Source organism: Acipenser ruthenus, chromosome 22 (genome assembly GCF_902713425.1).
Source record: "Acipenser ruthenus chromosome 22, fAciRut3.2 maternal haplotype, whole genome shotgun sequence".
NCBI classification, from domain to species: domain Eukaryota; kingdom Metazoa; phylum Chordata; class Actinopteri; order Acipenseriformes; family Acipenseridae; genus Acipenser; species Acipenser ruthenus.
Genome location: NC_081210.1, coordinates 6383349 through 6402640, shown reverse-complemented (window position 1 = coordinate 6402640; position 19292 = coordinate 6383349). Strand labels below are relative to the sequence as shown.

The window sequence follows — 19292 nt, the reverse complement described above, 5'->3', positions numbered from 1 at the left end:
CTATGCTCGCAAACATATTCATTTATCAAGCACACTGAGCCTGCAGATGAGTACTCTCCAGAGTGGAACCTTGGGAAGGACAGTAGCGGAAGGTTAAGTGATCCACAAGTGCGTGGCATTCAGTGAAAGGCAATAGGGCCAGAACAGAGTGTGTGCTCCCTTGGAGGGGGGAGGGGGGGGGGGGCAGAGATAATGCACTCTAATGCATCATGGCGCCAAAAAGAGATGTACTTAAACAGAAAAAAAAAGGTTCTGTTAATATCCGTTTGCCTGCCATCCGCGGTGCAGACCTTTTTATCCATTTCCTGTAATAGGTGCTCAAGTACAATCAAACCTGGTTAATAACATCCATTTAACATCAGTAGTCTAGCATTATTGGGAGTCTGAAAGCAGGGGTGGCCATGCAGCCCACTGTTTGCTACAGTAAGGAAATGTAGCGCTGACATGGTAAGCTGCATAGCAATATTGTAATTCTGTTATAAAGGTGAGGTGAAGAGGGGGAGGTTGGATGTCTCAAAATCAAGGATATCAGAGCAGCATCAATCTCGCTCTATGTGCCTGTATAAAAGGGACAAAGTGCGTAAGACGGTTGAAAAGAACCACCACCACCTCCTAGCAAGTTTATGGCTAACTACAGTAGAACTGAGTCTTTGCCCTTTACCTGCACCAAGGCCTCTTTCATTGCCGCCCAGTTGGAGACTCTCCACGCACACTCCAGGACCAGGTACGGGTTGGTGTGGCCTTTAGACTGGCCATACTCTGTCAGGGGCTCCCATTGGTTCAGCTCCTTCGAACACCTGTGCAAAAGGGATGGGGGGGAGGGATTTAAGTTAGCTGTGTGCAAATGCTAAAGCTGTATACAGGTGCTGGGAGTCAGGTTTGTTTCCATATAGGTCAAGAACAAGGCGGCAGCACTCACCGCACCCAGTGATCCTCCCACACCTGGTACTCGGGGAAGATGGCAGGAGAGGCGTTGCTCCTTTCATGTTCTTTCCGAGCTTTCTCCATTGCCTTCTCATAGCTTTCTTGGGCCTTAAAAATAAAAAAAAAACACAGATCAACGTTCATGGCATAAACAAATATGACTTTGTTCTCCAAGGATGTATTTATTTACTGTAAACTAAAATCAGTGTAAATCCGGCACAATAGAAAGTTATCACAGTTTAGATCACTAAAATAGATTTAAATGTTTCAATTGTATATTTCAAATCCCGCACCTCTCTATAGACAGCTCTCTCGTCAACAATGTTTTAATGCAAATCAATGGCTCTCTCCAGCCACTCGGGCTCACAGTAAACAAACGCACCTGTTCGAAGAAGCCGTGCTGCTCGTACGCGATGGCTGTGGCAGTCTCAGGGAATTTGCAACGCTTCTGCCAGAGCCCCGCCCACATGTCCTCCTCTTGCAGGAGTGAGTAGAGTTCAGCCAGGGAGTCCAAAATCTCCTTCAAAGGGTGAGAGTTGTAACAGAGCAATGTAAGGGTCTCCTGAAAGGATCCATTCATGCCAAAAAAATACCATTGCTTTTACTGCACTTCCCTGCCAATACAAACCTTCAATACTAACAGGGAACTGTGCAGCTTACCCAAATCATCCACCAAACTTTTAGGCATATCTTTTAGGAAAATGTATTGGGTAGATTTTAAAGGCAGACATTTAAAAAAACAAAACTGATTCAGATTCAGTATAGTATATAAATAGAGTATCGAAACAATAAAAACTGAAAGCAAAAGAATATATTCTTCATTGTTAAAGTAACCATGTGGTTTCTCGAACTGCAGTTAAAAACGATGGCTGTAGCTGACCTGCTGTGGTGGGGTGATGCTCTCCTGCTCGTAGAACTCTGTGGACTGCTTGGCTTTGATCTGCAGACTGAGCCCCTTCTCGAAGGCCTGGTGCTCCAGCATGAGTGTGGAGCGGAACCACAGGTTGTGGGTCTTCCCCAGGTACTTGAGCACACAGGGCCGGATGGGGATGGGCGGGACGCATTGGGACATGCCCTCCACGAAGCAGTTGAGAGCGCTGGGCTGGCAGTCCCTCTGCGCCTGGTGACTGCCGCTGCACAGGAACGGACTGATCTCACCGGACAGTGCCTTCAAGAGCGGAAAAAAACACATAAAACATTCTAATTCTTACTCTGCCAATTCTCCTTACTGTGCATTTGAATCAAACTATCCCCCTGCCCTCCTCTCAAATACCAATGTAGCAGGTCCTCTTTCCTGTTACTTTACCATGGACACTTAGGAATTCTGACCTGAAGGACCACTCTTAACAGTCAGTCCTGGACTGCTGCCAAACTGTTAATTAACTACTGTTCATGCAAAACGAAGACCTCCAAACCAGTTAGACTTGAACCCAGGACTCCAGAGAGAAAAGGCAGCCTTGCTACATTCCCTAGTCGTATTACTCTTGTATTTATCTGCCCCTAATTACGTACAGTCAACTGTATGGTTAGGACCCCAGGTGGAACCATGGCCTCCAGGCTGTTATGTATGATTACCATGTACAGTGCATTACCTGTGATGGCTTACTGAATACCTACTACAAGTTTAAAAATGAGGTCCTCGAAACAAAGCCTTGAGCCAATCTTTTCCTTGGCTGCACTTAGCATAAATTCATTCAATTTCCAAAACAAGCATTTTTATACAATATGAATATGGTCAATAATTCATTAAGCTACAAGCAAATCTGTACCACTTATCCTACACAAACAGAAATACCTTCTTATACAATTCTCGAAAAAAAAAAAAACCCTTAGCACAGCATTTTTTGTTTAATTGTCTTCAGTATTTACATCTATGCGTACCAATTTAGGAGCAGGCATATGCAAACTAACAGCTGCATTGTTTATACAGAGTGCCATTACCAGTGCTGTCAAATCTAAAGGGCAGGCTTCTGTTTTCTTATTTAAGTGCATTTAATATTGAGTGCCGTTTCTAAAAGCCCAGCACAGACCTCAACAGGGGAGATGAGAAATACATTAGCATAGATCTGTGACCTACTTTTCAAACATGCAGATTTTTTTTGCCTCTATCCTTGGAAACCAGTAACCCAAAGTACTTCGATGAAAGCAACAACAGGAAAGGCATTTGTGTTTTAACGGCTTAACAGATAATTTTTTCTTTAAAATTTCCACCTTGTGCCACAAGGGACAAAACCCAATTAATTATTTAATGTGCAATTCCTTGCCAATTTCTCAGCTGATTCAATACTCACATGCTGCTGCCGATCAGACTGGATTTTCCAGAGCCTGGGGAAAACCTGGACCCAGGTTTTTTCTGCTAGCGGAGTGGAAATATGACACAACTGGACAAATGCGTTTAGCAGTGCTCCTGTCTGTTTAAAAGAAGAAAAAAAGGCCTCATTTCAGCATATGGTGCTTGATGATTTGCCAGTAGCACACATCACCCACCGGTGGCCGAATTATGTAACTGAAGTAAGATTCTTAGTCATCTCAGTTTTGTGCAACATATTTAAATAACGTTGAGAAACTGACCTTTAATTCTCTGAGAGAATCCAGAAACTTATCATGCCTGTTGGTCAGCATGTGCAACTGGTTCCCAGCATCTTTCTCTGCCTGCTCCTTGGTTTTGGGAGTGCTGGTCTGGTCTCCTGGAGCCAGCTCAATGTCAATCTCCACATCCTACAGGAGACAGGGACCATTAGCCATGCAGGGACAGGAACACAGGCAGCAGTACAGCCACAAGCTTCTCACATTTTGGTCAGCTAATCTATTTGAAGTGATGAGGCTTATTTACATTATCAGGTTAGCATAATTACAACATTACAAAATACAATTCACGCTTTGAAATGCCGTAAATGCGACTACAGTCCTGTATCTGCAGATGCAGATTATGGTTTGTATGTAGAATCTCATCTGATATAAAACAATGATCTGATGTTGTTTTTGAGGAAGTTTTAACAAAAATGCATTATTTTTTTGTATTTTGAACAATGACTGTCAGGAACACTGGTAATCAATGTGTTAATAAAGATCAAGTCAGAAAAGCCTTGAAATGGCATGCAGCACACGCTTTAGTTACAGCGTGATTGGGTCTTTTGATCTAAACCACAGCTGATGTCCTATTTTAAATTGGTCAAATCTGACAAGCAAATTGCAAAATCTTAGCACTGAAAAACACGAGGATCAGGCTTCTCCAGTCAATAACAGCACGTTTCTGTTAATGCCAAAGCCGGATCACTGCTTTGGTAAATAAGCAGCTGAAGGAGAGACCCGGTGAGCATTAGTATTACCTCCTCCTTGGTCTCGCTGTTCTCCCTCTCCCGCGGCTCCTGTTTGACGTGCGTTACCATGGCGAAGGCGGCTCGGTCGTGACTGTCAGCCAGGTTGATGACATTAGTGATTGACGGCAGCATGGCCCCCTGACAGTTCGTCCCAATGGTGGTGCCACGCTCACACACAGCAAGGAGCAGCTATGAGAACGGGGGAACAAACAGAAAACCAATACAACTTAATTTGCTGCACTCAATCCCACTGTATTCAATATGAGAATTCTCATAGAGCCTTGTCAGTATTTTAGCTATGTGGAAATGAATTACCTATAGCAGCATCAATACATATATGAAACTTCAACTAAATGGACTATCGTACAAAGATAAATAACTTAATAAAGAGGGGACTGAAACAATAGCTGTCTGTTTAATGATAAGATTAGTTCTCTTGGAGTGAGAAAGAGCTGAAGCAGATGATACTCCAAATCCACATTCATTATTAAATGGCAGGCAGCACATTGATTGTGGTCAAGACAAATGCCTGGTATTTAATATAAACACAGTGAAAAAGCCCACTGCGTCAGGACGACTGGACCTTTGTGAGTAATAAATAAAGATTTACCACCCTTGTTGCTAAAGACCCAACCTGTGTCATTTCAATATGTCAGCTATGATTAGGAAGCCTGGGGTGTTATAAATCAGTGGAAACTCACATCAGTTCTCCTAAAAAAAAATATTAATAAATAGCCAAGGCTAGTAAAAACAATACCAAGCAGGGTATTAACGTGAACTCAGATTTTTCCAACATAAAATTTTGTGAGAAAGCACAGCCCGAGGGGGCTTATCCTTATCTAGCACAGCTTGGTCTACACCTGGTAAAACTACTCCAGCCAATCAGAATTCTGTGTTACAATGGGCTGCGCCCTTCCTCCATTCACAACTTTGTGCCGAGCTTCAAAATGGCAGTATTTAAAAAAAAAAAAAAGGAAAAGCAGCAGCTACACATGGGGTGATAGGTACATTGGGTTGCCATGCCACGAGAGTGCTAGAAAATCTGAATACCTCAATGCATTGTTTTATCCAGAAATGGTTGCCCATGGCCTCCCAGTTCTGGGAACAGGTAACGTAGAGAAGCCTCTCGTAGACCCGCTGCTTGATAGAGCCGTCGAAGACGTCAAAGAACTTGGCCCGGATGAGGGGTTGGGAGCAGCGCAGCCCGGACAGGAAGGCAGGCTCCAGCTTGGAGGTGATATCACTGCCAGACAGGTTCTCATCCCTGTGGGGGAGATTGCGAATAATATGCAAGCCAGTCAAACAGAGATACTGCAGTTGCAGCACCTTCCATGACAGATTCAACCCCATAGCACAACAATTTAACATGTCTCATTTATAATACCAATGTAACCCTTTGTCAAAAATGACTATACAGTTGGTTATGTGTTTTAATGGGCATCATAATATATAAACTTAACAAAACATACTGCTAAAATGTGCTCAGTTATTTCCAATTTCAGGCACTTTCCAGATTGACCATCTCATGTTTCACCAGTGCCCAAAAGAAGATAACTACATTACAGAAACAGGAGATGATGTGCTATTATCAAAAAGGTCAGAGACATCTAAATGTAATTTACAGAGAGAGAGAGAGAGAGAGAGAGAGAGAGAGAGAGAGAGAGAGAGAGAGAGAGAGAGAGAGAGAGAGAGAGAGAGCTATATGGTAATAACTTCAAGTGGGTTGCACTGCAATCAAAATGCAGGGCTGGAGTAACTTCAGAATAGATTCAGCTAACAGAAAACACTTTATTTATTATATATGTAATGAAAATATAATTAGCACTTGAAACACTTCCAGCATAAGTAAATATGCCACCTACTGTGTCACCTAACCTCACATTTATGGATGTTGCGACTAGGTTAGGCTTATCTAGGAGACTCTCTCATAACCTGAAGACAAATTATCCACTTGCATGGATGAAGCAATATAATGTGCCTCTTGATTGATTGCTGCAATTACCTGTAGACATAGTTAACGAGGTCTAAGAACTGGGCATTTAATTCAAGGTCTTCTGGAAAGCGCTTTTCAATGTAGGTCATCATTTTCACCAGCAGAATGGACTTCTCCCTTAGATTTGGCATCTGCGTGGAGCAAGGACATGATTGATTTTCCCCCATTTATCTTGAATGCATTGAGGGACGGCAGATCGCTGTGCGTTTCATGCATCTGTTCTACCTTCCCACTTCAAATGAGTCAAGTGTCTTATCAAAGGGTTTCAAAAGTAAAAGAAGAACCTTTTAAAGCAAAACAAATCAAAATGCTGACTGAGGAATGTGTGCGTTCAGAGTCTCATAAGTGAGCTCTAACGAGATAGAACTACAATAGGTTTATAATAGATATATTTATGTATAATATTGAGAAAGCAAGCTATTCATGTTCAAGCGAGTCCCTGTGTGAATGTACACAGGCTTTCTTTCCATCTGGGTGCTCTTCATCAGGAAGTATAACCTTGTTCTCTAAATGAAAAGGTCACAAAATCTTGATGAAGGCTAGGCAGAGGCAATAGTTAACTAAACAATCTTGTTTCTATCAATACTATTCCCATTGTGAGCTACTGCTCCTATTTTCATGCTGCCTGCCTTGGGAGATGATTACAAGTCACTGCATTTAATGACCTTAAGAAGATTTTTTTGTGTTTTGAGTTGAAATGTTTAAAGGCTCCCTTAAAAATTGGTATCAGGCACTACGGAGTAAGGCAATGTCAGACTGTGGCTAAAATCACTTTTCCTTTAATACATTTTCATTAGAACATATAATTGCACCACACCCTCAGTCTCATAGGCTTAAATAATGAAGGGATTTTCATTTAGAAGTGATATGTGGAAGCTGAGACCTAGAATAAGTCATGCCAAGTCAATGCCCAGGGGGTGTAAAGTTGTAGTTAAGGCAAAAGTGTGTGTTGGGGGGGTGTTTACTCCGGCAGGCATGAAATTACAGCCATTAACATTAGGAAGATAGATTACATTTACAAATTAGGCATGCCTAAAATTCAGGTAGAGCACAGCACAGCCACACTAAAGAATCAAGAAGTGCAGTTAACATATTTATTGCCTGGCAAAATACAATTCAGAGTTGCTGCAGTATGTCCACTGTTCTGTCATTTCAAATATTTTCACAAAACAAAAATTAAAGACTCTAAAGCTACAGTGTGCAGTGCAAAAGCCCACCATGAAAACACACATTTGTAGGTGAAAAAAATGCTAGAATAGAAGTCGCTACATTTAAAATTAAACACTTGACGTTTCCGATCCACTAATATGAATGGCTTTATATCATCTCTGTAAGTATGAAATCGGAGTGTTCAGTGTGAAAACACAACATGAAACAATGCATTAACATAGCCTCCAAAGTAGCACTATTAGGGGCACAACAATTAAATCGATGCATCCATTACTGATCTTCTGTCCTTAAATTTCCCAGAGCTTCGATTACATATTGGTGAATCGATGCATCAAATTAGAACCCAGTTTGAAGTCTCCTGTTGCTGGTTTGCATTAAAACCTTGAGTGTTTGAGAGTGCGCTTCTTTTAGCACTAGTATGATAGATTAGCGTGTTGCTAGGATACACACTTTTGGCCTCTACATTCATGTTGACAAGCCAAATCAGGAGTAGCCGTTCAAATAGAAAACTTCAGTTAAAATATAGTATTTCTTTATTATTATTACAATAACAGGACACCGGATGTGGACGCACGCATATTCTTTTCAGTTGTTAAATTCAAGCCCTTTGTATTTCTTTTTTATAATTGGAAGTGTTCCCATTTGAATACAAGTTGTGCCTTTTTGTTAACTACTATGCACAACTGGATTGTCTGTTACAAAAAAAAAAACTACTAATGTTTGTTCTTTATTTTGAAAATTAAAATGGTCAATGCATCGATTATCATTGATAAATGCCTATACGATAATCGAATACAAAATTAGGGTGCAGACTGCACCACCAAGCACTGTAGCATTAAAATGTTCAATAAAAAAAAATGCCTGAGTTAAAAGCTTGCAGTGTCTAAAATAAATAAATAAATAAATAAATAAATAAATAAATAAATAAATAAATCCAAACTGTGGATTGTAGTGTAACAGGAACGTGTAATCAAATCAGACTGCATAGTCTGTATCCAAAACCACCAAACTTAGTCATCTGAACCATCACCACTGATGCAGTTTTTATATTCACGCGAGCCGCGATATTTCCCCTCATACAATATTTGTGCATGGTTATTAAAAGCCATAAATGAATGGTGAAAATATTACTTTCAGCTAAAAGTCGGTGTGGGGGGGTGGCATCGTTCAAATTGGGGTGTTGACTCGGCAGAATCTGGTACATTCAAGATACTGTCTTCTAAAGAAAAAAAAAAAAAACTGCTATTTATGAATTAACGCAAAATCATTCTTTTAAAAAAAAAAAAAAAGGTTTTATTAAAAACATGGTTGCTGTTGCTCCCCGTTCACTTCTAATGTCCATGCAGCTGAGAGAGTAACTCAACAGCCCTGTTCTTAGCCCCCGCAGCAGGCAGCAATGGTGTACCTGGTTGACAGCCATGGGGGAGTTGTTCTTGACCCACTCCTCCACGATCTTCACCACAGCCCTCAGGATTTTGGCATCGGGCGACTTCTCGATGAGCGAGGTGAGGATGACCTGAACGAAGTTCTTCCTCATCTCCATGCTCATGACGGCCAGCCTCGTCTTCACCAGGTCCAGACTCAGCATCACCAGCTCGCTGGTCACTGTCACGAGGAAACAAGCACAGCCAGCTCTTCAGTGAACCAGGCAGGGTCAACCACTGAGAACACGTTCCCATTGAGGCGGAGGGGGGGAAACCTGGTAGCAATAAGGTCAGCTAGGGACGGACTGGAGAATTATCAAAAATGACAGGATATTTCCAATACAAATATCTAAGATAGCAATATTTCTACCAAGGCAGTTCAGTAAACATTCATATGACTATCTGCCAGTCCCATTGAATTCTGTAGAGCTCCCTTTACTATGGCCAGCTCTACTGATCGTTTCACTCAGTTTTTTTGTTGGTGGCAACATAGGAATTCTACTGTATTTTCTTAGATCAAGAAGACATTATAAGCAGTCTAATGGAGAATTATAGCAATAGTTTAAAAACAAAGACCCTGTTTGATGCCAAATAAGCAATTACAAGGTGCTTAACCTCTGATAATAACCTTCCAATCATTGTAAGCAGAAATTAAACCCAATGCTGATTAAGACAGTCCCTTAATACACTCAAACTAAACAACAAAAGCTTCTTATTTTCTCAAATTGAATAACATTAGTGCATAATCACTTCCACCTCGCATAGGGAGAAGCTTGCCTTACAAGGAGTGTCACAGTTTTGCTTGTGGTACCACCTAGTGGTTTTCACTGCAAACAGCACACCTTCACATTGTAATCCCAGACTTGGCATCAATGTTTTTCAATTGTTTCGAGGTGGACAAAAGTTTTAATTTCTCATTCTGTGGGCAGATGATTCCCAAGAAACCCAGTATTAAGCTATCACCTACACCCAGTCAATACCATTGTTAAACTCAATGAAGATGTTTGTCTGTGCAGTAAATCAGAGAAAGATTAATTATCTCAGCTTTCAAGAAATGTACAAAAGCTGTAATTTCAGACAGGTAAGGAAGAGTTCTAAGGGCACCAAGTTGGAGGCTGACAGTCTGTGTAAAATGGCATATGAATACGTAGCTATCGTGTCCACAAAAAAAAACAAAAAAAAAAAAACAAACACAACTATTCCTAACCGAATTGAAGTAGTCCTAAGACGCTGTGGCCCAGATGCTTAAAGTAAAGCTTGTGGTTACCTGCGCTGGGCTCGACCGCTCCAGGAGTGGCCTGTGGGTTCAGGTGGTCCCGCACCATCTTCTGCAGCGAGCGCATGAACACAGAGATGAGGCGATCGATGTAGCTGGGGTTGTTGCTGCAGGCAGACTTCAGTATCATCAAGGTACCTGGAGCGAGACAGGAAATCCAAACATCAATTCACACAACACAGTCCTAGCTTGGAGGTCAAAATGACACTCTACTACGGGAGAGGAAGACCTTTTGTCAACTTCCATTAAAATTAAATTACCCAAGACAACACAATGCATTTCTCAACCATGACAAGGGCCAGGTAGGCATGAAGACACATCTTGGCTTTAGAAAAAGGAGTGGCAGGAAAGCTTGTAAAGATTTGGACAGCCTTAGCTTTCTTGGTTAGCGAGTATTATCAAGCATCCTGACACCTGACAAATAGGCAATTCCTGAAGTGAAATTACATCTGTCCGCGCTGATCACACAGTCCAATTGTGAAGGACATTTTGCCATTTAAAGCCCGAGGCTTTTCAACACGTTGTGTAATTTCACACCTATGTTATTGGCAGAACTAATTCCGGTCCACGCTACGGATGGACGTGCCAAGGTGCCGATCATGCTAGAGGTAATCTTAACAGCGTGGTTTCGCAGTTCCAGTCAGCAGCACACACAGTGCCAGAGATCTTTGAGGGCACACCTGCCCACTGACTGCAATGTGCTGCAGGAAGCAAAACTCAGATTCAGTCAGGGATCTAGAAAACATTTCAACAGTGAATCTTGACGTTCATTTAAATGGATTATGTCTAAAATGGGTTAAAGAATGTTCTGGAGTTCTAAATTATTATCATGGAGTATTGGTCACCTAAAACCAAAAGTAGTTTGCCACACCACAATGGAACTATGACTAGCAGCGAGCCCACAGAAAAATGAAGTGAGAGAAAATAACAAATAAAATAGGACTTACCAAACAGCTGAGTAGAATTAGCAGTAGTGGCTTTCTCATAGTTCGTGAGACCTTCATATATAACCTTCCCAACTGCAGCATAGAGGCACTCCAGCTCTTCATATTTAGAGGCGACGTTCGAAGTGCCTGAAAATACACAGAGGAGAGATTAACACCTCAGGCATCATCAAGTGCGAGTTTTAAAAGATGCATTACGCAATCAGAATAATTCTTCCCAGCATGTATATCGTGTTCTAGATAATTAACTAAGATCACAACTCTAACTATCTTGCTTTTGATAGAACCCCAGGAATATGGCTCTGTAAATAGTTGAGGCTCCTGTCTTACACTCACTGGGCTCAGTGGGGAAGATGCTCATCAGGCGTGTCAGCAGGGTGTGCACAGCTCTCAGCACCTTGGTGTTGCCGCAGGTCATGCAGGCTGCGATCCCACGCTGCAGTGGTTTGAAATGCGACAGGATGGCAGGGGACTGCAGCACTGTGAGCAGGAAGCTCAGCACCTCCAGACCCGTGCAGATGTTTGCAAAGTTTGCCTGGTTCGGTTGTTCCTGTAAAAGAAAAAAAAAAAAAAAAAGAGACCTGCTAAATCATACTTGTACAAAAGAAGCAGGCTGAGCGAAGAAGATACTGAAATGTGTTTTATTCAGCATATTGGTGCCTGGTATGCAAGCTAGCTGCAAAAGGTTATACAAGCAAAACCTACAACATAAAACTACTTCTCTTTTTGTGGGGGGAATCAGGGTAGTCGCTATTCTGCCTTCCCTCACAAAATCTGTTCTCTTTTCAAGCACACTAACAATGTTGCACATCTATATCCAGTTTCAACACCATAATTACATTTTTATTGATTGCAAATTACATTTTTAAAAGTTCTCCCAAGTTGTATTTGAAGAGGGATGAGACCATATTGCAAAGTAACAGTAAAAACCATATCAACTGGAAACACGACAATGTAAATGTATCGACCATGCCAGGAAAGCAGGAGGTGCCAGCCCTCCTAGGGAACAGTCAGTCCCTTTACTATTTCAGAACATAATTGCCAAGGCTATTCAAACCCATTTTTGCAATGTATTCTTCATTTACTGATAGCCAAGTACCACTAAATGATAAAACAGCAATCTGATCTGGAGTGTAGTTCATTAGTTCTAATCAGCCCAGTATTAAGGTAGTGTACTTTCTCCAGGGGACAACAGGGGGTCTGATTACAAATAGCTGTTTGTAAGAGGGTCCCAGGTGACTTGCACTGATCCGCAGTAACAATGGTCTCAGTCAGCAGTGGCTTGCAAACATAACGATAACCTTCAATTACATTAGGTGATGAGATTCTGTTTAAATTTAAATAATAAATGCACACGTTTAAAAATGTACATATTTGTAACCAAATTTAAATAAACAGAAGTGTGTGTGTGTGTGGAATGAATTGGCCTATTACGCTGTACACTTTTGTCTCAGTTAGATGCATTAGTGCCTTCTCAGCACTTATATATATAAAAAAAGGTCCTCACAGTTTTCACCTTACTGCAGTTCACAACAAATTACAACATTGATTTTTGTGCTTTTACTTAAACTTGCATTGATTTTGTTTGCTTTTTTTTTTTTTTCTTTGGCTGACAAGACGCCATAACAAAGACGTGACCAAACACACACAGACTGAAATAAGACTCCCACTGCATAAGTTTGGGCGCTTGCAGGTTTTACTTTGTGCTTTTATATGCACCAGATACCGATACACACAACCACTTGTGGCGAAGAAGTTTTATTACAACTGAACAAGTGGTTCTCTATATAGACGCGTCAAACCTACCTGTGTACCACATTAATATAACTGCGAGTTTGAGAAAGCAGACTGAAACTCACCACCGTCATGAGCAGCTTGTCGAACCACTGCAGCTTGAGCTCTGACTTGGGCCACATGTCGGGGCGCAGGGCGGTCTTCATGAGGGCGACGCAGCGGCGAGACAGCAGCTCTCCGGGGGAGCCTGCCGTGTTGGCGCTGTCATTTACCTGGGGGGGGGGGGGGGGAGAGAGAGAGAGAGAGAGAGAGAGAGAGAGAGAGAGATTAACAGGGACTGCGGAATTGGAGGACATTTAACATTCATCTGTTGGAGGTAACTTATGGCAAAGTTCAACACTGTGGAGCCAACAGCTTTAGGGGGAACTCGAAACATGAAGTGTGGGTAAACAAAAGGCAGATTATCTCAATTTCCACCCGGATAGAATTGCCTTTTGATGGCAATACACGCAACCCTAGCGGGATGCAGAAGTAAGCGAAACAGCCTTTGTCTCCTTTTTCTTATAATGATGCTTTCCAGAAGAAAACAGCAACACAATCTGCACGAATTCAGACAAGATAATTAAAATCAATGGCTGGATTCCTTCCTTACCTGGCAAGCTATCCTGATGAGGAAACTGACCACCGTGTCAGTATGCTGCTTCTCTACTGGCTTGGTGAGCAGGGCGTCAGCACCAGGCACCGACTGACTGCGCGCAAAAACCTGCCATTCAAAAGAACACATGCAAATGCTCAGTGAAAACCAATACAACACATTAAAACATTGACAAAAATATTCCATTTTAAATCGCCAACATCCGTTCTAGTAAAGTTAAAGCTCTCCAATATAAAGTATTCAAGAATAGGCCAATTAAACAATCTCCAAAACAACTTTTATATGCATATGTATATCCTTTTAATAGTAAAATATAGTAGCAGGTCATAGAACAAAGTGTCATTACTGTGCTCACGGCTCCTGTAGCAGTGCGGAATCGCTTCACATCCTGTCCAGAGTCGATGGAAAGCCCCCTCTTCATCGCCCCGGTAGCGGCACTCGTTCCCTCCCCGCTGCCGCCAAGATCACCCTCCAACTCGGGCTGGTGGGAACAAGGAAAAGGACCAGCTTTAAGCACAACCTATTTTTCAAATAGAATGCACAATGCAGAAAGACAAATCAGATGTTGCTCTAAAGAAAGCAACACAGAAATATACAAGGTACATCAAGTTACAATTAACATGTAATTCCGCAATCCAGTTTATACCAGCTGCTCCTTGATTCGCTGCAGCTCCCACTTAATGACCACCTCCGCCAGGTCCACGGCTAGCTTCCTCTGCTCGATGGTGACGCTGGGAGTGAACCCCAGTCTCTGCATGGCGCTGACCATGTGCTGCACCAAATGGTGCCTCACGGGATAGTAAACCTAGAAGGGGAGAAAGAAAAGAAAAAAAAAATCACATATAGAGGAGATCAGTGACACAATCTGTCTTGCCCTGTTTTTTATCAAAATGTCAACACAGTAATAGGTTAAAGGTAAGGCGTGTCTAGAAAACCATCCCAAGGCTTTAATATCAGTCCACACCATATACTTTTAGTAACCAGCTCAGATACTGCCCAGAAAAAAATGAAACGCTTTAGTCAATTAGCATCTCAATAGACTTTTTGAAACTCAATTAAATGAAACCATGCTTGGACTCACCCTGAAGTGCTGCACTATGAGGTGTAGTATATGGACCAGCTGAGGGACCGTGTGGCCCTCCTCCACGATGATCTTGCGTGTCCAGTGGGTCAGCATCTGGTGACCGTCCTCCATGCGGGCAGGAACGGCCGGGGTGAGGATAGCCATGGCCTGTCTGACGATGGCTCTGGCCTCCATGGTGTGAGCCTTCAGCAGGCTGTGGAAGACCTGCAAGAGACAGGGCGCAGTTCTTAAAGGTAGTCAATAAGTCCAGTTCAAAATGGTTGTACTTAACAACACAAGCATCATCATAATAGCAACTGCTAACTCATTTCAACCCTCCTGTGAAAGAATGCTTACCTGCAGGACGATCTTTTTGTGGATGGCGAACTTGGCGATGATGTGTGCCAGCAGCAGGTGGCCGCTGTACTTGCAGGCTGGGTCCACGCAGGCCTTGGACAGCAGGCAGGGCCAGGCGAAGGTCATGAGGCGGCGCAGCTTGCTGTTGCGGCTCTTGTTGTTGTCGTGGATGTGGTGGGGGGCATGCTCCACCAGCAGCGTGGCAAACTGGAGCAGGTAGATCCGCAGCGAGTCCAGCAGGTCATTCTGCTTCTCCGGGTCCAGCACCTACAGGCACAGGAGCACAGAGGTCAGAGAATCAGGACTATACACCCCATTTGGGTGGCTGCAAGGCTAGGCTGGCCTAAGGTAAAAGAATAACCCTTTAATTACACTCTCCTTCCCTATTAAGTGGTTGAAACGAGCCTCTCAGAGACAGGTCAGTTTTCACGTCCCTGTTCATGACGGTTACCTTGGTGATGAAGACGCTGGTGATGCTCTCAGGATTGTCCCCCTCTGGATTGGGAGGCCCCAGAAGCTGCTCCCCCTCCCCCTTCTCGAAGCTGTGCAGGAAGGCTGGGTTCAGGATGTGCTGTAGTACCTGCGGAGACACACAGGTGTTATTCACCAGTAGAATAAGGCTTCTTCCCACATAGGAAGCTGATCGCACTTGCGTAAATCACACAAAAAGCCATGTCTCTATTTCCCAGCAACAGCCATCTTCATCTTGTAAGAAATCTTAAGTTTACTACCACAAGACAACACCAGTCAAAAATATGACTGTCATGTTATAGATAACATTTCACCAACAAGACAGGCACAAGAAATTATGAGAAATGATTTCTGCAGAAGAAGCAGGAAGTTCATTTAACTCCAGGTGCTCCGTCCTTACACTGCTTTCTAATGACTGTTTTCATCAGTGATTAAGATGAGAAATGCCAGTACGAACACAACGAAATTAACATTATTTATTACACCTGCAAATAACATGTTCCTCTGCTGATTGCTATGCCTTGTGGGAAAGGTTATTAGCACTGCCATTAGATTTACCAAGACAGCCCCCTCTCTGAACGCATCCATCAGCCTTGCAAGACGAGTGACATTACAAAACTCAGGACATCTTCCCTCCAGGCTCCAAAACAACTCACTAATGGAACTTTATGCTGAGACACAGCAAAAAAGACTAAATGCATTTCTCTAAAAAGGGCAAATTCAAATTCTTCCAAACCAAAGTGGAATAGGCTGCCGAGATGAAAGCAGTCACTATATTGATGGAAATGAATTACTGAGCTCTATAACGCAAGCAAACACACAAGACGACCTAACAAGTGTCGAGCTGCCTTCTCCGTTATGGTATTTTTCACATAAATTGTTTTATCAATTACTTAAATGTCAGCAACAGCACTGCAAGTAAAACTAGAAACCTCTGCACTGTAAGAAATATGATGCTGATTTCTCCCAAAAAAACTGTCCTTTAACTGTTTAGTGCCTGTTGTACACAGCGGCTGGCAAGGGCAATGTCAATTTCCACCCAGAAATCTGCAAGGGCGCTTGCTGAATTTGTTGTTTGGTCTGCCCTTTCTTTGCTGGAGTAAATATTTTCTAAATCCCTGTGTTTGGTGTAAGTTCTCAGTCAAATGGATGGGCTGTGAGTCCTGGGAGGTTCCCGGTGAGTGGGGTCTCGTTGATTAAGTGTGAAGTCCTCACCTTGGCTTTCAGCTCATCACCGAAGTTTGGGTCATTGATCTCGACGAAGCGGAAGAACAGCGCTCTCTTGTGGACGATGCCGTAGTTCTTGGGGATCTCCTCTTCCATGTACTCCTTCAGGAAGGTCATGTTGCACAAGAAGCGGCCCGTGAAAGCTTGCAGCAGCTGGAACAGCAGCTCAGTCTCTCCATAGTTGCGCCTGAAACAAGGAAAATTAGGTCCACCGTCATTGTACAATTATAGAAACCAGAAGCATCATTTCCAAATCCATCCTGTAACAGTTACACAAATATATATATATATATATATATATTTTTAACCTTCTTCAATCTATTGCCAGTAGAACAAACCACCTCCGTCCAACCCCCTCAGAAGAAAACCAAGCAGCCCTTACTTGCAGTAGCTGAGCAGGCAATAAGCAAGTAGCTTGGGCTCCTTCCAGTTGGTGGCAGCCATGTTGTCTTTGCGGTGGCGCTCTTGGAAGGCCTCGCTCACCCAGACACGCCTCAGCTGACCGACCAGAGAATGCTGCCCTGCCAGCCAACCCTCATCGTTCTTCACAATAATGCTGATGATCTGAGGATAGGACACACACAAATTAAAAACATAGCCATAAGACAAGCATCTGTGGTGGTGCATCTCTGTTAATTTCCCGGTGGGAAGACTACTCTTTTAATACCCTGTTAACAGTTCAGAGACTGCAAAGAAAAAGGGACAAGATGCACTAAGCATTTGCTCTAGTACAAAGTTCACAATTTTTAAAAGGTTTCAAAATGATACAAAAGCTTCTGAACATGAAGTTAAATGCATAAAAGCAAAAAAATCATGCTGCAGCAAAACGGCAGTATTATGATCTTATTTCGAAGTGTATGACTATTGGTGCTGTCCGAAAGGTCCGGATCTGCACCATTGGGCCGCTAGCTACCTTGATTGCCTGGAACTGCAGGTCGAGCCGCATGGTGCTTGTGCTGGTAGAAGGGGAGCCGGGCCGTGCCGCTGCCTGAGGACCGGCCGGGAGCAGCAGGGTCACAAAGCGATTGGGGTTTGAGGCCAGGACATCCCGCAGGGGCTTGGCATCTTTGTGCTTCAGAAAGCTCTGTGAGAAAGCACAACACCACAGCAGCATTAACATGGGTTCACTCTGGGCGGTTAATTGGTCTGTTTTACATAAGGAAACTCAACTACAATTTCTGTACAAGCAATTATAATGAACTACCCTTTAGAGTCACTTAAAAATGTAAGAAACACTTGCCTTATTATCTGCTTCATGCCGAGACATGAATTAACTTGCCTGCAGAGAGATACTATCACTAGAACAGGTGCTCAAAAAGAACAGTTTCCAGAATGAGGCCTAGATAGTGGATACACAGCCTAATGCAGCTTGTAGAATTCAAGCCCATGTTCATTTACAGGTCCAGTCTTGAAAGAACATATTTCACATACATGCCTGGCTCTGGGGTTTGACTTGAAACGTCAGGCAGTTTGCAATGTCTTGTAGCACTGGAGGCTTGTTTTCAAAGATAATTTCTCCCAATTAGATCGTAAACAGTCCTGAGCTAACCTCACCATTACCACCTATCTCTAGATCTTCCAAATATACTGACAGATCAATCTATTCTTTAATACCTTTCTGCTTTTATCAATCTCTCAATCTACACCTCCACCCATCTGCATTTCTTTTATCAGCTTTTATCTTTCCATCAATCTACCCTTGTCTTGGGATGTCCTTCATTTTAAAAAAGGATGGAAAACAAGACAGAAAATAAAGAACAATATAAATCCCTGCTGACTCTCAGCAAGAACTGAAATGCACAACATTCATTATGAAACTGTTGAAATAGGGGTTTATGGTGTTCTTGTTAAAATTAAATACATTTAGAACACAGCACCACTTAGTGGACAGCGTTTGCAATTGCATCTTTTAATTATTGTTTTGAATAACTCTGATGAGGGTTTACAGGACGAATCGCTGGAGAACGTGGTTCTACAGACATCACCGTCAGCTGGGATAATCCTCACCATGAACATCCTGCTCCACTGAGGGTCATTCAGGGTGGCTTCCATCATGAACAGCTCCACTGTCTGTGACGGGTGACGCGTCAGGAACTTAATCAGGGGCTCCCTGAACGGGCTTCCAGCCTGAAGACAGCAATGCAGCAAGGTAAATTCACAACAACAGGACTTTTTATTCATACACACCAAGCTTGTTTCCAAATCACAAATCAGCAGCCATTCCAACACATTTGGATCCAATTTGCACAATTTTTTGGTGAAAGGAAAAACAAGCTGTTGCTTTTGAATCTTGAAATTAACCTTCAAAAGTTGCTTGTTTTACAGGTTTTGTAACAGTTGAATTTCCTTTCACGGAAAACACAGATTACAGTAAGCCTTTAACTATGAGATCATTTGACAACCTGTGCTATAAACCGAGACCCCACAGTGTGCTGTATTACTGAGAGAGGATCGCACTCTCTCTCACAGACAAAGAATAAGCTGGGCTGTGACTGTTACAAACGATGACACTCCGGACATAGCACCTTCTCTGATTTTGATGACTTGTTACATTGGATGCTTTTTATAAAAAAGCTCCCATTTTTAAATTTTGATCTAAGCGAGAGAATTCTGGTGGCATTGTCTTGTCATAAAAATCTGAGTATGCGCTGTGTTTGGGGTCCATAAACTAGCATGGAGTGAAGTAACAAAAGCAACAAAGTCAGCATTATGTTTTTTTTATTTATCTGCACAT

At 42.5% G+C, this 19292-nt stretch overlaps 1 protein-coding gene across 11 annotated transcripts in view; it reads right to left on the bottom strand.

The window, feature by feature from the left end:
* The window catches only part of trrap (transformation/transcription domain-associated protein), a 93562-nt gene that overhangs the window by 48167 nt on the left and 26103 nt on the right, over positions 1–19292 (bottom strand). For 7 of the 11 annotated variants that reach the window (XM_058995905.1, XM_058995910.1, XM_058995911.1 and 4 more), the window contains 24 exons: positions 18566–18685; positions 17472–17642; positions 16941–17122; positions 16547–16745; positions 15312–15440; positions 14861–15127; positions 14522–14728; positions 14087–14245; positions 13787–13921; positions 13438–13548; positions 12911–13057; positions 11382–11601; positions 11055–11180; positions 10099–10245; positions 8813–9012; positions 6247–6368; positions 5295–5508; positions 4254–4433; positions 3496–3642; positions 3216–3335; positions 1805–2092; positions 1307–1444; positions 920–1032; positions 662–797 (listed from right to left, as the gene is read on the bottom strand). In XM_058995905.1, coding sequence (XP_058851888.1) covers positions 662–797; positions 920–1032; positions 1307–1444; positions 1805–2092; positions 3216–3335; positions 3496–3642; positions 4254–4433; positions 5295–5508; positions 6247–6368; positions 8813–9012; positions 10099–10245; positions 11055–11180; positions 11382–11601; positions 12911–13057; positions 13438–13548; positions 13787–13921; positions 14087–14245; positions 14522–14728; positions 14861–15127; positions 15312–15440; positions 16547–16745; positions 16941–17122; positions 17472–17642; positions 18566–18685 — 3978 coding nt within the window. The remainder of the gene's footprint in view (positions 1–661; positions 798–919; positions 1033–1306; positions 1445–1804; positions 2093–3215; positions 3336–3495; positions 3643–4253; positions 4434–5294; positions 5509–6246; positions 6369–8812; positions 9013–10098; positions 10246–11054; positions 11181–11381; positions 11602–12910; positions 13058–13437; positions 13549–13786; positions 13922–14086; positions 14246–14521; positions 14729–14860; positions 15128–15311; positions 15441–16546; positions 16746–16940; positions 17123–17471; positions 17643–18565; positions 18686–19292) is intronic. The other 4 variants (XM_058995907.1, XM_058995913.1, XM_034052604.3 and 1 more) reach the window with 1 other exon arrangement.